Here is a 15,177-nt window from a genome sequence, read left to right on the forward strand (position 1 = left end):
ATATGTTTGATATGTATGATATGTTTAGTTATACAGAAGTATAACTCAATATGATTAGAGGAGATGAATATAGATGCCATGATGAAAAATGGGAAGACTGTAATGATCAGTTTTTTTTGTATCAAATTGACTAAATTGTAGTATCCAGTAATTCAATCAAACACTAATCTAGGCATTGTTGTGAAAGTATTTTGTAGATGTGATTAAAGTCCATAATCATTTGAGTTTAAGTAACATATTCCAAAAAATGTGGGTGGGCCTGCTTCAATCAGTTGAAAAACTTTAAGAGCAGAGTAAGGATTCCCTGAAGGAGAAATTATAGTTGTAGACTGCAACTTCATCTCATGCCTTAAATTTTTATCCTGCCCTTCCTGCTTGCTTGCTCCTTGCATCACAGACTTACCTAGCCAGCTCCTCAAATCTCTGAATGAATACACACATGCACACAGGGCAGGGAAAAAGTAAGTTTACAGTTGTTCATATGAAACATAATAGTACAATAATTAATAACTAATACTATAACTTGCATACTCACATCTGTATAGCTGTATATATACACAAACACACACCCTTCTGGTCCTATTTCTCTGCTTGAATCCTGCTTGATTGATATACCAATTTTGCTCATCATCATTATTGCTCTCCATTAATAAGTGCTTTAATCCATATAAGTCTCTCCTTACCCCAACTCCACCCAGATGAATTATATACTGAATTCTTGACTTGCCCTACTTTCTATGACTGTATATATTGCCTGAATATACTAGGTTTAGCTCAAGTGCAGAATTACTGAGTATCTCCTTTCCTCATGCCTCATTACATCATCTATGCTTGCTACCTAAATTCTTATCTATACCTATATTCAATTTATTCTTTGACTATGTACAATCTTATATTAATTCATAAGTATATAATACATTTTCTCCTCCAATTCTTGTTAATTTTAAGATCCTTCAGAACAAGAACCAGATCTTCAATTGCTCAGGTATCATCCAGAGGGCTCACTGCTGGCCCCAGGGTAGATACTTAATTATACATATCTGTTATAAATGTATGCTGTGAGGCAGAATTATTTGAAAACAGGATAAATTTATAAGAATTGATGCTAAATTAAAATAAATACCTCAATTAAATTGTAACAGCAGCCAAAATAAAGTATGGAATCATCTATGTTCACTGATTTGGGGATCAGTTATAAGTACTATATATAAGTATACTATGTATTAATTAATATCAATAAAAATAATTTTTCACCCTGATTATTATTACTTAATTTCGAATTCAGTCATTTCAAGAATTATGGAACTGACCAACCTCCTATTTCACTGCAGGTAACTGAGATATGATATAATGGTGGAAGAAAATGATAGCATGTCCTGTTCTTTGGGGAACTCCTCAAAACTGTGCAAAGAGGGATTAAATGATAGATTTACATAGAAGGCTCATTGAGGACATAAGAATCACTAGCCAGAGAAAGTGAGCCTATAAGAGAAACCAACCTTCTAGCCACCAGAGAAGCATAATAAAAGCAAGAAGTATTGATTAGGATGTTTCTATAGCATTGACTTGAGGAAGGATGAAAACAATATGCTTGTACTCAAAGATCTTTTCCAAAAGTAGAAACCAGCATCTGTTACTAATCTAGATATTATACACAGAAGACAAGAAGACATAAAAGTTCAGAGGGTCAATTAAGCAGAGTAAGTAAATCACATGCCTCTTCTATAGGCACTACAACTGATGCTCTGTCTTATGGAAGTATCAAAAAAATCCTGACACGGATCTAGTATTCTTATATTTAGAGATGACAAAACCATGGAATTGAACACAAGGCAACCTAATTAAAAAGAATATATATATATATATATATATATATATATATATATATATACACATATAAATAAATAAGTATATATATTTTTATATATTTTCATGCTTCACCTCCATAAAAAAAGACAAAATTAAAAAACACATTTACTTTCTGCTTCTTTTGACAATATACTAGTGGTGTCATTGGACTAAAGACCCTGTTAAGGAGAAGCTACAAAATATAGGTCCTTACTCAGAAGACCTGGGAGCTCCAGGTATCTCCAGTCTGCAGGTTATACAACATTTATTCTACTGAATGTCCATTTAGATGCATGCAGCAATGAAATAAAGTATTAGCAGACAGATTAACTGGACTCCTCTCCCAGGCATCATACCAGTGTGATCAGGAGACAGGAGTGAAAGAGGATTGCCAAGGCCTTCATCATAACATCAGCTGCCAGCAGAAAGACTGTGCTGCCTAAAACTGACTTTGACATCTTCTCCTTGACAGGCTAATACACTCAGTTACATGTTCTGCCATAATGAAGAATAGCTTTACTTCCTTTTTATGTTTTCTACATGTATTTACTTACAAAAAGTCCTATTTATGCTAATGTCCTAAAATCACACACCATAACTCTGCCAACTGAAAGATGATTTACCAGCCAGTTTGGGAGTTACAGGGGACTTGATGAGGAGATCTTTAAGAAAATACACTTTGAAATCAAAGCAGAAGCCTCGGTGTATTCATCGAATTAAAAATAGGGCACTTCTCTTCATTGCCAATGAGAAAGGCTAACAAGTACTGCGGGATATTACATGATTTATTGTATTTTACCTTCTCCCAGTGGAGGAGACATACAAATACACTTCGAGGACATGCTGTTAAGTTTACAATCAGAATGCCATCCTTTCAGCACTTATTTTGTACATACAGTATCCTTGACAAGGTGCTTAGTACTAGGGTAAGTGCATGAAAAAACCCAAGTGTTTGACCTCAGGGAGCTCAAACTCATGCAAAAGAAAGAGCAAAAGATCAATTATTGCAATCATTATGCACAGGAAGGAAAACTCAAGCAGGGTCTTGAGGTAGAATTCAGAATTTAAAAAAAAAAGTTAGGAAGAACATTCAGGGGCAAAAGAATTGTGTGATTAAAAAAACCTGGTGTGTTTAAGCAATGAAAAGTTGATTAGAGCTGCTATAATATGGATACATATGGGATCATGACTGAAACTCTTTGTGATTTAGTGGGGCTTCCAATATCGAACCATACTTACTGAGCTGAGAAGTTGGTCAGATTGTCAACACAACAGAGGGCCATTGAAGATTTGAAGCTGAGCAATAATATACTCAGAGTTTCTTTCAGAATGAAAGGAGCAAAAACAAAATTTAAAAATTACATTAGATTTTCACTAACAACAACTGGAGAATACTATAGCTAAAGAAACTTTTGCAGAATATTCAGGTGATGAAGCCAGAGACAAGAATATTTAGGTTTTAGTCCTACTCAGGTCTTGTGACTGAATGTCCTTGGACTTTGAATTCTAAACTGCTCTGAATCTTAAATCTTTTCTCTGATTCAAGAGAAAAGATGGCTTGTCCCTCACCAAGGCTGCAGTAAGAACAAAATGATGTAAATATATAAGAAGAAGAAATGTAAAAGGAAAGATTAGAATCAGAATTGTCAAAGAGTTTTCATGCCCACTGGTTCATAAATTTATCCCAGTAGCAATAAGAGACAGTTATTATATTCTCTGTATATATGACACAAGTGAGACTCAAATTGGTGAACTAACTTGCCATAGGTCACAGTGTTATTGTGTTATAGAATTTTAAAGGAGAAATATTTTATGAATTCTATATCTCAATTACAATAATCAAAATAGTTTTGCAGATTTCAAACTGAGAATACTGAGAATTCCTTTCATCTCGTGAACATCTAGATAGTTGTGTCTCTCTATTATCTAAAATAAACCTGATATGTTATATTGAGAAATCATACTCTCTCTCATTCTCTTATACCTTATTACTCTTATTACTCTTTGATTTGATCCATTCCTAATGAAAACCACAGTGGTTTAACATAACCATATTCTCTAAGGGCAAGATTTAAATAAAGAGGTTTAAACATTCATGACCCTTACAAATCGTCTTTATTGTTTTAATTTGTTTTACTTTTAAAGTTTATTTCAGATAATAGTGCAAAAGAGCACTCAGTGTGTTCTAAACATTAGATAAGAGTTGTGCTATATGATAGATGCAAATATTATCCTGAGCTATAATATGAGGAAATGGCTAAGATAGAAAGAGTAACTATATACTATGATTACAACACACCCTAGTGAATCAATATGCTCATTCTGATTCATGCTACTAAAGCTTCTCATAATAATCTTTCTTAGGGACTATGTATAGTCAATATATAACCCACATTGTCCCATGAGGAATGAGTTATAGGATACATGTGATTTGCTAAAGGTCACTGTGGCAGAGACAGATCTGACTCGAGCCTCCTGAGCCCCATTCTGGTTTGCTTTCAGTCACATCATGACTTTCAACTCTTCCACCATGGCAACCCCTAATATTTATTTAGTAATCTACAGTGCAAAGAGTGTTCCTAGATCTATATGATTTCCTGGTTCAAGTAAATAAATTATCAAAAGTCTCTTACATAAAAAACATTCCCACACTTTCAAAAACATAATTTTAAATATAATAGATGCCATTTAACATAGAAATGCAAGATTCAAAATATTATGTTAGGTATTTTCCATTCCTTTCCTCTAATCCACACAATAACTCTTTCAATGAATTATTATTTTAGAGGTCAAGCAACCTAGGCTGAAAAGAAGTTATTTGCCCAAAGATAGAAAGCTATAAATATAACTGAAACATGTGTGAATCCAAAGCTCAGGTGCAGATGAAGAAAATGTGCCTTCATATGTTGCATTTTATATGTAACCATCCCAGATAACTTCTAACTTATGGGACATACTGGAGTTCTGTGTTTCTATAGTAATTGGTCTTCTCTTGATTGAAAATAGAAATAAATATTCATTATTTCTGTTTAGTGTTCAAAGTAAATATCAATGGTTCTTCACAAGAAGGAAACATAAACAATGAAATCATCTCCAGTTAGCAATATTCTCTCATATTTTGCGATTTTTTGGTTGCTTCTCAGGGCTTGGAATAAAGCCAAAACTTGTGATTATATTTCTTGCACTTTGTCAATGCAATTTAATTATTTGAAGTTAGCTTTATTGTAGCCTCAATTAATGAGGAGAAAGGGAGTTGAGAAAAAGAAAGGAAAGAATAAATGGAGCAAACTAACATGTATAAAATGACTGTGGAAAATTCTTAAATGGTTGACATATATTTAAAAGGAAGAAACTCAATTTGAGATTAATATACACCCTTCATTTCTCCCTCTCTGATAAGAAGTTTTTGAATCGGTTTTCTTTTTGAATCCTGTCATGTTCCATAAAATATCTGAGTGTTCTTTCTTCCACTTAGAGATGTTGTTATGTGATGAGAAAGTGCTTTCAAGCCATTCAGGACTGAGTTCTAATCCCACTTCCACCAGCACTGTAGGGTCAAACAATTGGGTCATAAAAGGATGTTCATTGACCTACTGTGTGTTAGTAGATGCCAGATGTACAGAGAGGAATGAACAAAAACTCTGCAGTTATGGAAGAAAAACAAGAACCAAACATTCATGTTGAGTATGGTGTTGTAAATTCTCTGTGACTGGATGGAATGAGCTGGAATTAGCAATATCAAGGAAAGATCTGGAGATACTTCTCCCAGGAGGATACAGAGGTGACTAACTCAAGCTAAGAAAGTGATAAGGATTCTTTCTGGTCAAGATATTTGCATATGTAAACACCCAAATGTTTGAAAAATTGCATAGTTGAATAAGATGAGAGCAAAGAATGTAATGGACCTCAGAAATTGAGATGATTTATATAAATCCCTGAGAAGAGCATGTGGGACTAAAAGGAGCTCAACAAATATCCATTCTCTTCTTAGGCAAATGTCGTTAGTAAAATTTAAATATGCTCCATGCTCACTCTTTTTTAAACTCCTTTATTTGATTCTCTTTCATAAACAATACTCTCCTAAGACATCTCTGTGTATCTAATTCTATCCTGTGTTCAGGACTGATCAATCCTTTAAGTACTGTTTCACACTTAGTTCAACCTATGCTGATCTCTCCCTTCAGGGAGTAGCAACCATCTCGCAGCCACGTATGTGTACAACCACACACTGCCTTTTATTACTTATTTATTAACAGATATTGTTCTTTTCTCCAGAAGGAGCGTACAATCATATCAATGGCACATAATAGTTTTTATTTGCTTCATCTTCACAATGGATATGATAATCATCAGTTAATAAATTCTCTTGTAACAGCAAATTCCAATATATTTCAATACTACTACAGTCATAGGTCACCTATAAAAATAGTTTCTTTCTTTCCATTATTGCCTTTTTCTCCAATTTCTTTTTTAAGCAACTGTTTAGTCATTCAACAACTATCAACCACAATAATAAACTAATCTTCATATATCACTTGGGGATATTATTTGGACATTTCTGTTCATAATCTATTCCTGAAAACCCTTCCTTCTGTTTTTTAGGTTACCATTTTTAGTTCTTTATTTCTCCTTTACCATTCCTTTTTAGTTGTGCCTCAGTTGTATTTTCTTGAGTCCTTTAAAATATGACATTATCCCTGGCCAGTTGACTCAGCTGGTTGGAGAGTTGTCTTACACACTAAAAGGCTGCAGGTCTGATCCCCATTTGGGGTGAATATGGGAGGCAACTGATCATTGTTTTTTTCTCTAACATTGATGTTGACCTAAGATAAGAGATATGAGTGATGCTTTTAAGTGAATCATCTTATTAACAAAATCCTCCACCCTTCCATCCTTTTGCTTGAACCACAAAATGCAGTTACAGAACCATTTACCTGCTGTTAAAACAGCAAATGTGTTATTTCTCTGTGATGACTACTGCAGGGCCAGATAGCCAGACAACTTGATATGCTTCCAATCAATACCTGGCTATTGACTGCCCAATGGGGAGAAGCACTATATCAGGCTTGTGAGAGTAAGAAAGTTGACATCCTCTTGCCAAGCTGAAAAGTGAACTAAAAGACATTATTAAGATGTCAGAGAGGCCACACACTGAAAGGGGTTAGCAAAGGCTGAGAAATGGTGAAATGACCATGAAGGGTGCACATGTGAAAGTCATCAGACATAGCTATTGAGAAGATCAAGGAAAGTCCCACTCAGTAGAAGACACAGAGATAATAAATACGTACTTGTATCATATATTGAGTCTACTTACTATGAGACTAATAATGAAATAACAGTCATTGACCCAAGATGTGCTTTCAAAAGGTACTTGTTGAATGATAAAATAAATTTATGTGGAAACAATATTATTCATATTGTATATGTCATCTAAAAACAAAACAAAACTGTTTCATCTGGAATTCACCATGATGGTCAATAATTTCCACTTTAGAGAAGGTAAAAGAAGATGTCAGAAAATATTGATTAGAGTATAAACTGTACTAAGGTTTTAAGAAAGCAAGTTAGCAATATGACTTAAGATCCTTAAAACTATTCATAATCTTTGATTCAATAATGTCATTTTTAAGGCTAGGTCAATAGGACTTGTGGGACTTAAAAAAATAAGCAAAAGATGCTCACTGGAAATATTCGCTATAATAACATATATTTGGGAAAAAATCAGGACTCTCCTTTCAAAAAGTAAAATATTAAAATGGTTAAATAAAAACAAAAGTGTCATTAAATAGACTATTTATTATATAATCATTAAAATGGTATTCATAGATATTTGAATAGCATGTGAAAAGCTTTGGTCATAATAGAAAGTGAACTAAGATTTCCACTAAGAAAAAGTGCTTTATAGGGATCCCATTTGGGCTTCAGGAATAAATGAATAAAGCTATTCATTTTTCCTGTCTTGAATCAGGGAAAAAATCTGCTTTGTCCCCAAATAACATATATGTCTTATCACCATATCTTCACTCTTGAAAGTCTTTCTGTTTTTAATAGGCTTTCCTATTTCTTATATCTGTTCTAATTTTAGTTTTCTTCAAGTCCTATCTCATCTTACTTCTGTGATAATTTTATGATTATCCTAGAACACAAACTTTCTCACCACTCTGTCTTCTACAACTGCATTTTTAATTGGGGTATCACAATATCATAGTGTGTCTATAATGATATGAATAGTGTCATGAATATACCAACACTAAGTTCAGGTACAGTGGTTAGCAAATGTCTTATTTGAGGAAGGAGATCAGATATAGGGGCTAAGTTTCTGACATCTGCAGCCATATTCTCTCCATCTGAGTCACCACTCCAGCATTTACTAGCTATGTGATCTTGAGGAAGTTATGTATCCTATATAAGACTCAATGTGCTCATCTACAAAATAAAGATGATAATAATACCCATCTCAGTTTAACCGTTGTTATAGACTGATCTGTGCATTAAGCTCCCATAATCAAAAACATTTTTATTTAAATCTTAACTTGGTTTTCTAATTAGGTGGACAGTAAACCATGCCCAAGATATACCCTGAATATACCCTGTATAAAACTAATAATCATGGTAACTATGTCTGGTGATCTGAACATCAGCTGGGTTGCTAAGGTTTGATTTGAACTACAAACTTTTTTTACTTTTACTTACTGTTCTGGAGAATACAATACAACTTAGGAAAATTTCTAACAAAAACCAGCTAAAGACATGATATAATAATGTTCAATGAAAGCTCAAGGGATAAGCAATGAGCTCATATTTTCTCCTTATAAGAGGAAGCTGCCACAGATTGGACAGGAATTGCTCACACATTCATCACCTCCTTCTTAAAGAGGTGATTTTGAACAAGCCACATTTGAACAGTAACCTAACTTGCATACCCAAGCTTTTTATGTGTCACCAGCTAAAGAGAAAGGAAAATTGAAATAGGATAATGATATATCTGCTTTCCACCTCAAATTGCTGTGTCAAAATACTCAAAATTCTCATTTTGTCATTTCTCAGAGAGTCCATTGGACCCTTCTTCCCCTCACTCAGACACACAAAAGCTAAACAGAAAAAAGGGACAACTGTAATAGCATAATCAATAAAATATACTTAAGAAAAAAGAAAGAAGTTAATTCTATCTGTTCTAAGTCTTGGTTTATGTTTACTGGAAAGAACAAATAATGTAAAAAATAAAACTAACCCTAAAGAGCTTAGAAGGACAAAAGACTGAGAGAACACTTAAGAAATTATCAATTTTAAAGATTTTGAAGACCTTACATTTACTGTTCTGATTGTAAATGATTTTTTCAAGAAAAGATGCCCCAGCAAACCAAGAACATTGCAATTTCCACAAGAGCAGGATCTTGAGCTTGCTTGTTCTATTGTCACCTGAGGGTATCCTGTGTGTTGTCTTTTTCATTTTGGCAGCTTGCATTTCTGTTGTCCCACATGTGAAACACATGCTTGTTAAAGGCATGAAAGCATAGCTTGATTCACTCAATTTACAAAATAACTCAAAATAATGGTCATTATCTAGTTGGTGGTGTGGGAATAGTTAGAGGAAGGACAGATTCTTTAATTGCACAAGCATGCAAAGTACTTGTTAAACCTCATAGGTTTACCACATACCTCATAGGTAAGAGTTACACAAGTGATTCTCCTTTGTCCTGCCTGGTTTTCAGAAGGAAGCAAAGGGTTTCTTATTGTCACATCCCTTAGTGTAAACACGGAACAACTTCATAGGAAGGGGAAAGGGATGATAGTATGCAGGTGGTGTTCATAAGCTTAGTGTGTTTGACTCTTCAGCTCATCAGCTTGACAATGTTCCTTTAACTACTAGCCCCTTACCTCCATCAATTTTATTGTTTAAAGCTAAAAATATATTATTTTAAACTGATGAATGAAAAATATAAAGTAGGAGAGCATTGATAGAGATGAACCCCTTGAAATATTGTTAAATTTCTTTAGAAAAATTGAAAGAAATAAGCTTTAAAACTCATAGAAATGATGTCATTAAATTTGCCCCCAAATTAGGTAGCTTTGAGTTAAATCTTCTTCAGGATTCTCTTGTCTCACTGTTAAACTAAAGGCCATTGTAGGTGTCTCTGAGCTTCTTACAAGAGCAGTGACATTACAGTCTGGATAGTCCTATATACAGGGTGGAACAAAAGTAAGTTTACATTTGTGAACACACAAATTACAATCTATTCTTGCACTATTATTAATTATAGTATTATTTTCCCCATAGAACAACTGTAAACCTACTTTGCTCCACCCTGTATGTCCTGCAATGTTTTTCTTCTGTACAAGTATATGTTACTTTCATCTATTTAGGAATAATATTACTTGAACCAGACTCAACACTTCTAGATTGGTATTTACTGGAAATCTTAAACAAAAACATGAAATTTTAGCATTTAAAGATCCAACAAAATTTTATTAGTTTTCTTTCATAGGATCTGCGAAGAAATGGAGCTTGGAGAAATTGAAATTATGTACTCATTCAAGTGAAAGAGCTAGGTAAAATTTAAATCCAATCTCTCTCCATCCTGTGTTCTTTTTGCTGTTCCAAATTTTTAATAGACAATTTTAAATAAGGTATTTTTATTATAGAGCAAGACAATGTTGTCCATTTGCCCAGGAAAATAAGATCAATAATAAAATCATCCCATGATGACCATTTTGCTATTTCTTTTCTGATGTGATTCAGGTTCTCTGTGGACATTATTGGTGAATACTACATTCCAAGGTAGAGAAGAGGGCCCAGACTGCCTGAGAGGTTCTCCAAGGATGAGGAACCTTAACTTTGCTCATCCAGTATAAGAGTCTTATTTCAGCCCAGCTGACATCTATTACTCCCTTTCTGTATCTCTGAGCATCATTCCCACAATAGCAGAAACTTGAACTGCTGAAGTCCTCTGGACAACTCTGGCCTTGGTGTGGCTCTTACATCTTTCTAAAAGGTCCTTCCCCCATTCCTCTAACTTCTACAACAATTTAAAACTTCATATTTTCCATAAAATAAACCATAACTAATGCTGGCACCTTCCAATTATGTCTTTCTCAACATAGTTTGGCATACCATTCTCTAAATGTCAAGCCTTCTGTATGTTACCATGAATTTTTTCCTTTCATTTTTTTATTTAGATATAATTGACATATAACATGATATGGGTTCCTGCTATGATTGTGAATATGCAAAGCCTAGTTTATTCTTTTTAAAATATTTTTATTGTTATTTTGTTACAGTTGTCCAAATTTTTCCCCTTTGCCCTCCTCCGCCCATCCTAACCCTTACTCCCCCAGTCAATTTCCACACTGTTGTCCATGTCCATGGGTCATTCATACATGTTCTCTTCTTTTTTAAAATTTATTTTTAGAGAGGGAAGGGAGGGAGAGAGAGTGAGAGAGAGAGAGAGAAACATCAATGTGTGGTTGCTGGGGGTCATGGCTTGCAACCCAGGCATGTACCCTGACTAGGCATGTACCCTGATTGAACCTGTGACACTTTGGTTCACAGCCCGCACTCAATCCACTGAGTTACACTAGACAGGGCTTACATGTTCTCTTCTAGACCCTTTCCTTTCTTTCCAACATTATCCACCTCATCCCTCCCCTCTGGTCACTTTCATTCTGTTTCATGGTTCCATGTCTGTGGTTCTATTTTGTTCATTAGTATACTTTTTGTTTATTAGATTCCTCTTATAGGTGAGATCAAATGGTATTTGTCTTTTACCACTTGACTTATTTCACTTAATAAAATATTCTCCAGTTCTATCCATGCTGTCATAAAAGGTAGGAGTTCCTTCTTTCTTTTTGCTGTGTAGTATTCCCTTGTGTAAGTGTACCACAGTTTTTTTATCTACTCATTTACTGATGGGCATTTGGGCTGTTTCCAGCCCTTGACTACTGTAAATAGTGATGCTATGAACATAGAGGATCGTAAGTTCTTTTGAATTGGTGATTCAGGATTCCTAGGGTATATTCCCAACAGCAGAATCACTGGGTCAGAAGGCAGTTCATTTTTAGTTTTTAAAGGAAATTCTATACTATTTTCCACAGTGACTGCAGCTCCAAGAAGACTATAAAACTATAGAAATAAGAGCTCATGTTATACATTTATTTTTATTCTTTATCCCTCATTCTTTGCAAGCTCTAGCCTTCGTTGTTTCTTGCTTCCTCTCCTACAATTTTCTTCCCTATCAGCACAATTCAACCACATGAAAACTAGTTGCAGATTCAGTTTTCTTTTTCTTTTTTTTCTAACATACTCCTACCAAAAGTTCAGCCCAAGTTTTGTATTTGAAGCCTCCAAACCACTGACATATAGACATCGGTACTTATCACCAATATGTTGGTTCTGCTGTCTCAGACCTCATGATAAGATGGCACTTCATTCTCTTTTGAATTTAGGTGTGCCCATGTGAATGTGAGTGGAAGTAATGTTTACCACTTATCTGTGCTTCTTTTTTCATACCCTGGTAACCTCCCAGATGATGGAGTCTCTGTTAGCATCCCAGAATGAAGACAATGTGAAAAGGGGGCATTTGTTAATGTGTTATGAGTATGACACACAGGAATGGCACAATTGCTTGTGACTTAGGCCACTGAAATGTAAGGTTGTTTATCACAGCATAATTTAGCCCATCAAGACAATGCAGTTGACTTAATACCTTGCCTCTGTGCATCTATAGTGCCTTGTCTTGCCTCTACCTCAATATTTCCAATTTCCTGTTTGTCTTCCTTATAGATATATATTCCATGAGAATATGGTTTATATCCATGTATCCTCCATGCCTACCATAGTGTTTTGCATATTGTATCATATCAAAAAGTACATGGTGAATGAATGAATAAAAATGCCCACTCTATGCTGACTACTTCCTGAAGGTAATGCTGGTATTCCTGGATTTTGTCCATTCTCTGTGAATAAACCATAAATCTACTCACAGTGATGGCAGGTGGTACCCATGTAACTGGTGTCACTGCAGTTACAATAGAAGGTAGTCCAGGACTGGGAACAACTTCCTCCATGTTCACAATAGTTTGGCAAACACCTAATAGGAAATAAAGTGAAGCAATCAAAATACACTAAATAATTTGAAATAAAGAAAAAACAAAGATGTCATATTCAGCTACATGAATTGATAGTGTAAATTGGTCTCCTATACTTCTCTATATTTATACTCTTCTATACCTATCCTTCTCTATACCTAAAACAGGCTTCAATGTCATAAAAATAATAGGATATATCATAAGAGGTTGGTCCAATTACTTGACAATGAAGGCTCCATGCTGAATCAGGCAATCAAGTTAAGGATTTCAACATGGGGGCAAAAATCTCATGAACTTGAGGTTAATATGAAGGGGCTAGAATCTGTAAGGTCTTTCATTTTCCATAGAACAAAATGTACAAAGAGTGTAATTTTATACTTTGGAAAGGTTTTACATGTTTAATATTTATTTTAATTAATTTATTTTACAGATAGAGAGGAAGAGAAGGGGTAAAGGTGGGGGAGAGAGAAAGGGAGAAATGTGCTTACTGTTCCACATATTTATATAATAATTGGTTTATTTTTTATAATAAATTCTCACCCAAAGAATATTTATTGATTTTAGAGATAGAGGAAGGAGGGAGGGAGGGAGGGAGGAAGGGGGAGAGAGACAGATAGAGAGGGAGAGAGAGAGAAAGGCAGGAGAGAGAGAGAAATCGATGTGGGAGAGAAACATTAGCATTTGCTCCCTATGTGCACCCCAACCAGGATCAAATCCACAACCTAGGTATGTGTGCTTACCAAAGATTGTATACACAGCCTTTTGGTGTGTGGAAGAACACTCCAACCAATGAAGTTACCTTACCAGGGCTGGCTGATTCTTATATGTGCCCCAACTGGGAATCATATCCTCAATCTTGGCCTATCAGGATGACGCTCTAACCAAAATGAACTGTCCTGCCAGGGCCTTGGGATTTGGATTTTTATTTTTTATTTTTAAGAAAAAATTAAACACACTTCTTTGTATCACAAAGATGTGAATATGTAAATGTACATCCTAAATGTTCAGTGTCAAACTCATTTGGCTTTGGAATCTTTTTTGAGCAATATCTTATGGAACCAGAATTTTGGGATTCCCCCCTGGCAAACACTATTCTAGTGAGATACTGATTATCTGCCTAGAAGACTTGGTGTGTCAATATTTTTCTGAAGATAAAAACATACTGGCATCATTGTGAAATGAAATTACTCATTATAGTCTAAGAAACTTAATCAACTCCTATATGAAATTTAACCTGTAGACTTTTCCTTCATCAAAGATTTAGTATAAAAACACTGAGTCGTAACATCTGAATCACTTACATAGTTTGTGGAGTTGATATATTTTCCCCTTGTTTTTATTGTCAACACTAATGCAGATGTCCCTATTTTCCACCCTTTTCCTTGCCTCCATCCATTCCGCATACCCTTTCCCTCTGGCTGTCACCACACACTGTTGTCTGTATCTATGAGTTATGCATATATATTCTTTGGCTACAGGGGAAAGGTGAAGAAAATTGTGGTCACTGCCCCTATGTCTATCTTTTGGAGGATAACCAGGGATCTACTTTTAATTACTATTTTTAAAAGGCAACATGAAATTTGAAAAGAATGTACTTGGTCATTTAACATGCAAAAAATTATATCAGTTTTAATAGTACCAATACCACCTTAAAATGAGGGTTTTACTACTTATACTGAAAACAGTATAACTATTCTAAAAAGTACTTTCATTATACACATTAAAAACTCTGAAACGTTCATATAATTTGACCTAGCAATTACACTTAAATAGCTATCTTAAGGATACATTTAAAAATATGGAAAGTATGCATGCTAATTATCATTACCCATAGTGAATTCATGATGAGTCAAGATAACTGTTCAAGATTAGAAAATTTCTTCAGAATTAGTTTCATGTGGAACATGAAACTAATGCACTATCATAAAGCTACTACAAATGATGTTCACAAATGGGATTATAATGGACTGGTGCTGGATTATGTGGAAACTCAAGATGTAAAACATGGTCACAACAAAATAAGATAAACACTTTATTTTGCAAAAATAATAGGGAAACAAATGTTAAGTGTCCCTTTTTCTAATGGGAGTGAAGGCAATGTTCCTTTTTTTTTTTCTCCTGGACAGAGATCATGAATTTTAGGATCACATATTTCTAAGTATGAATTCCAGATTAGCCATTTGCTACCTGGTGTCTTTGGCTAATTCTCTTCACCTTTTATAATACATGAATTAAAATCTTGAT

At 34.5% G+C, this 15,177-nt stretch overlaps 1 protein-coding gene across 1 annotated transcript in view; it reads right to left on the reverse strand.

The window, feature by feature from the left end:
* The window catches only part of CNTNAP5 (contactin associated protein family member 5), a 958,268-nt gene that overhangs the window by 362,721 nt on the left and 580,370 nt on the right, over positions 1-15,177 (reverse strand). Inside the window, exon 11 of the mRNA XM_045850657.1 lies at positions 12,829-12,935. Coding sequence (XP_045706613.1) covers positions 12,829-12,935 — 107 coding nt within the window. The remainder of the gene's footprint in view (positions 1-12,828; positions 12,936-15,177) is intronic.

This window comes from Phyllostomus hastatus, unplaced genomic scaffold (assembly GCF_019186645.2).
Source record: "Phyllostomus hastatus isolate PE091 unplaced genomic scaffold, TTU_PhHast_1.1 phas_contig_84, whole genome shotgun sequence".
Taxonomy (NCBI): Eukaryota; Metazoa; Chordata; class Mammalia; order Chiroptera; family Phyllostomidae; genus Phyllostomus; species Phyllostomus hastatus.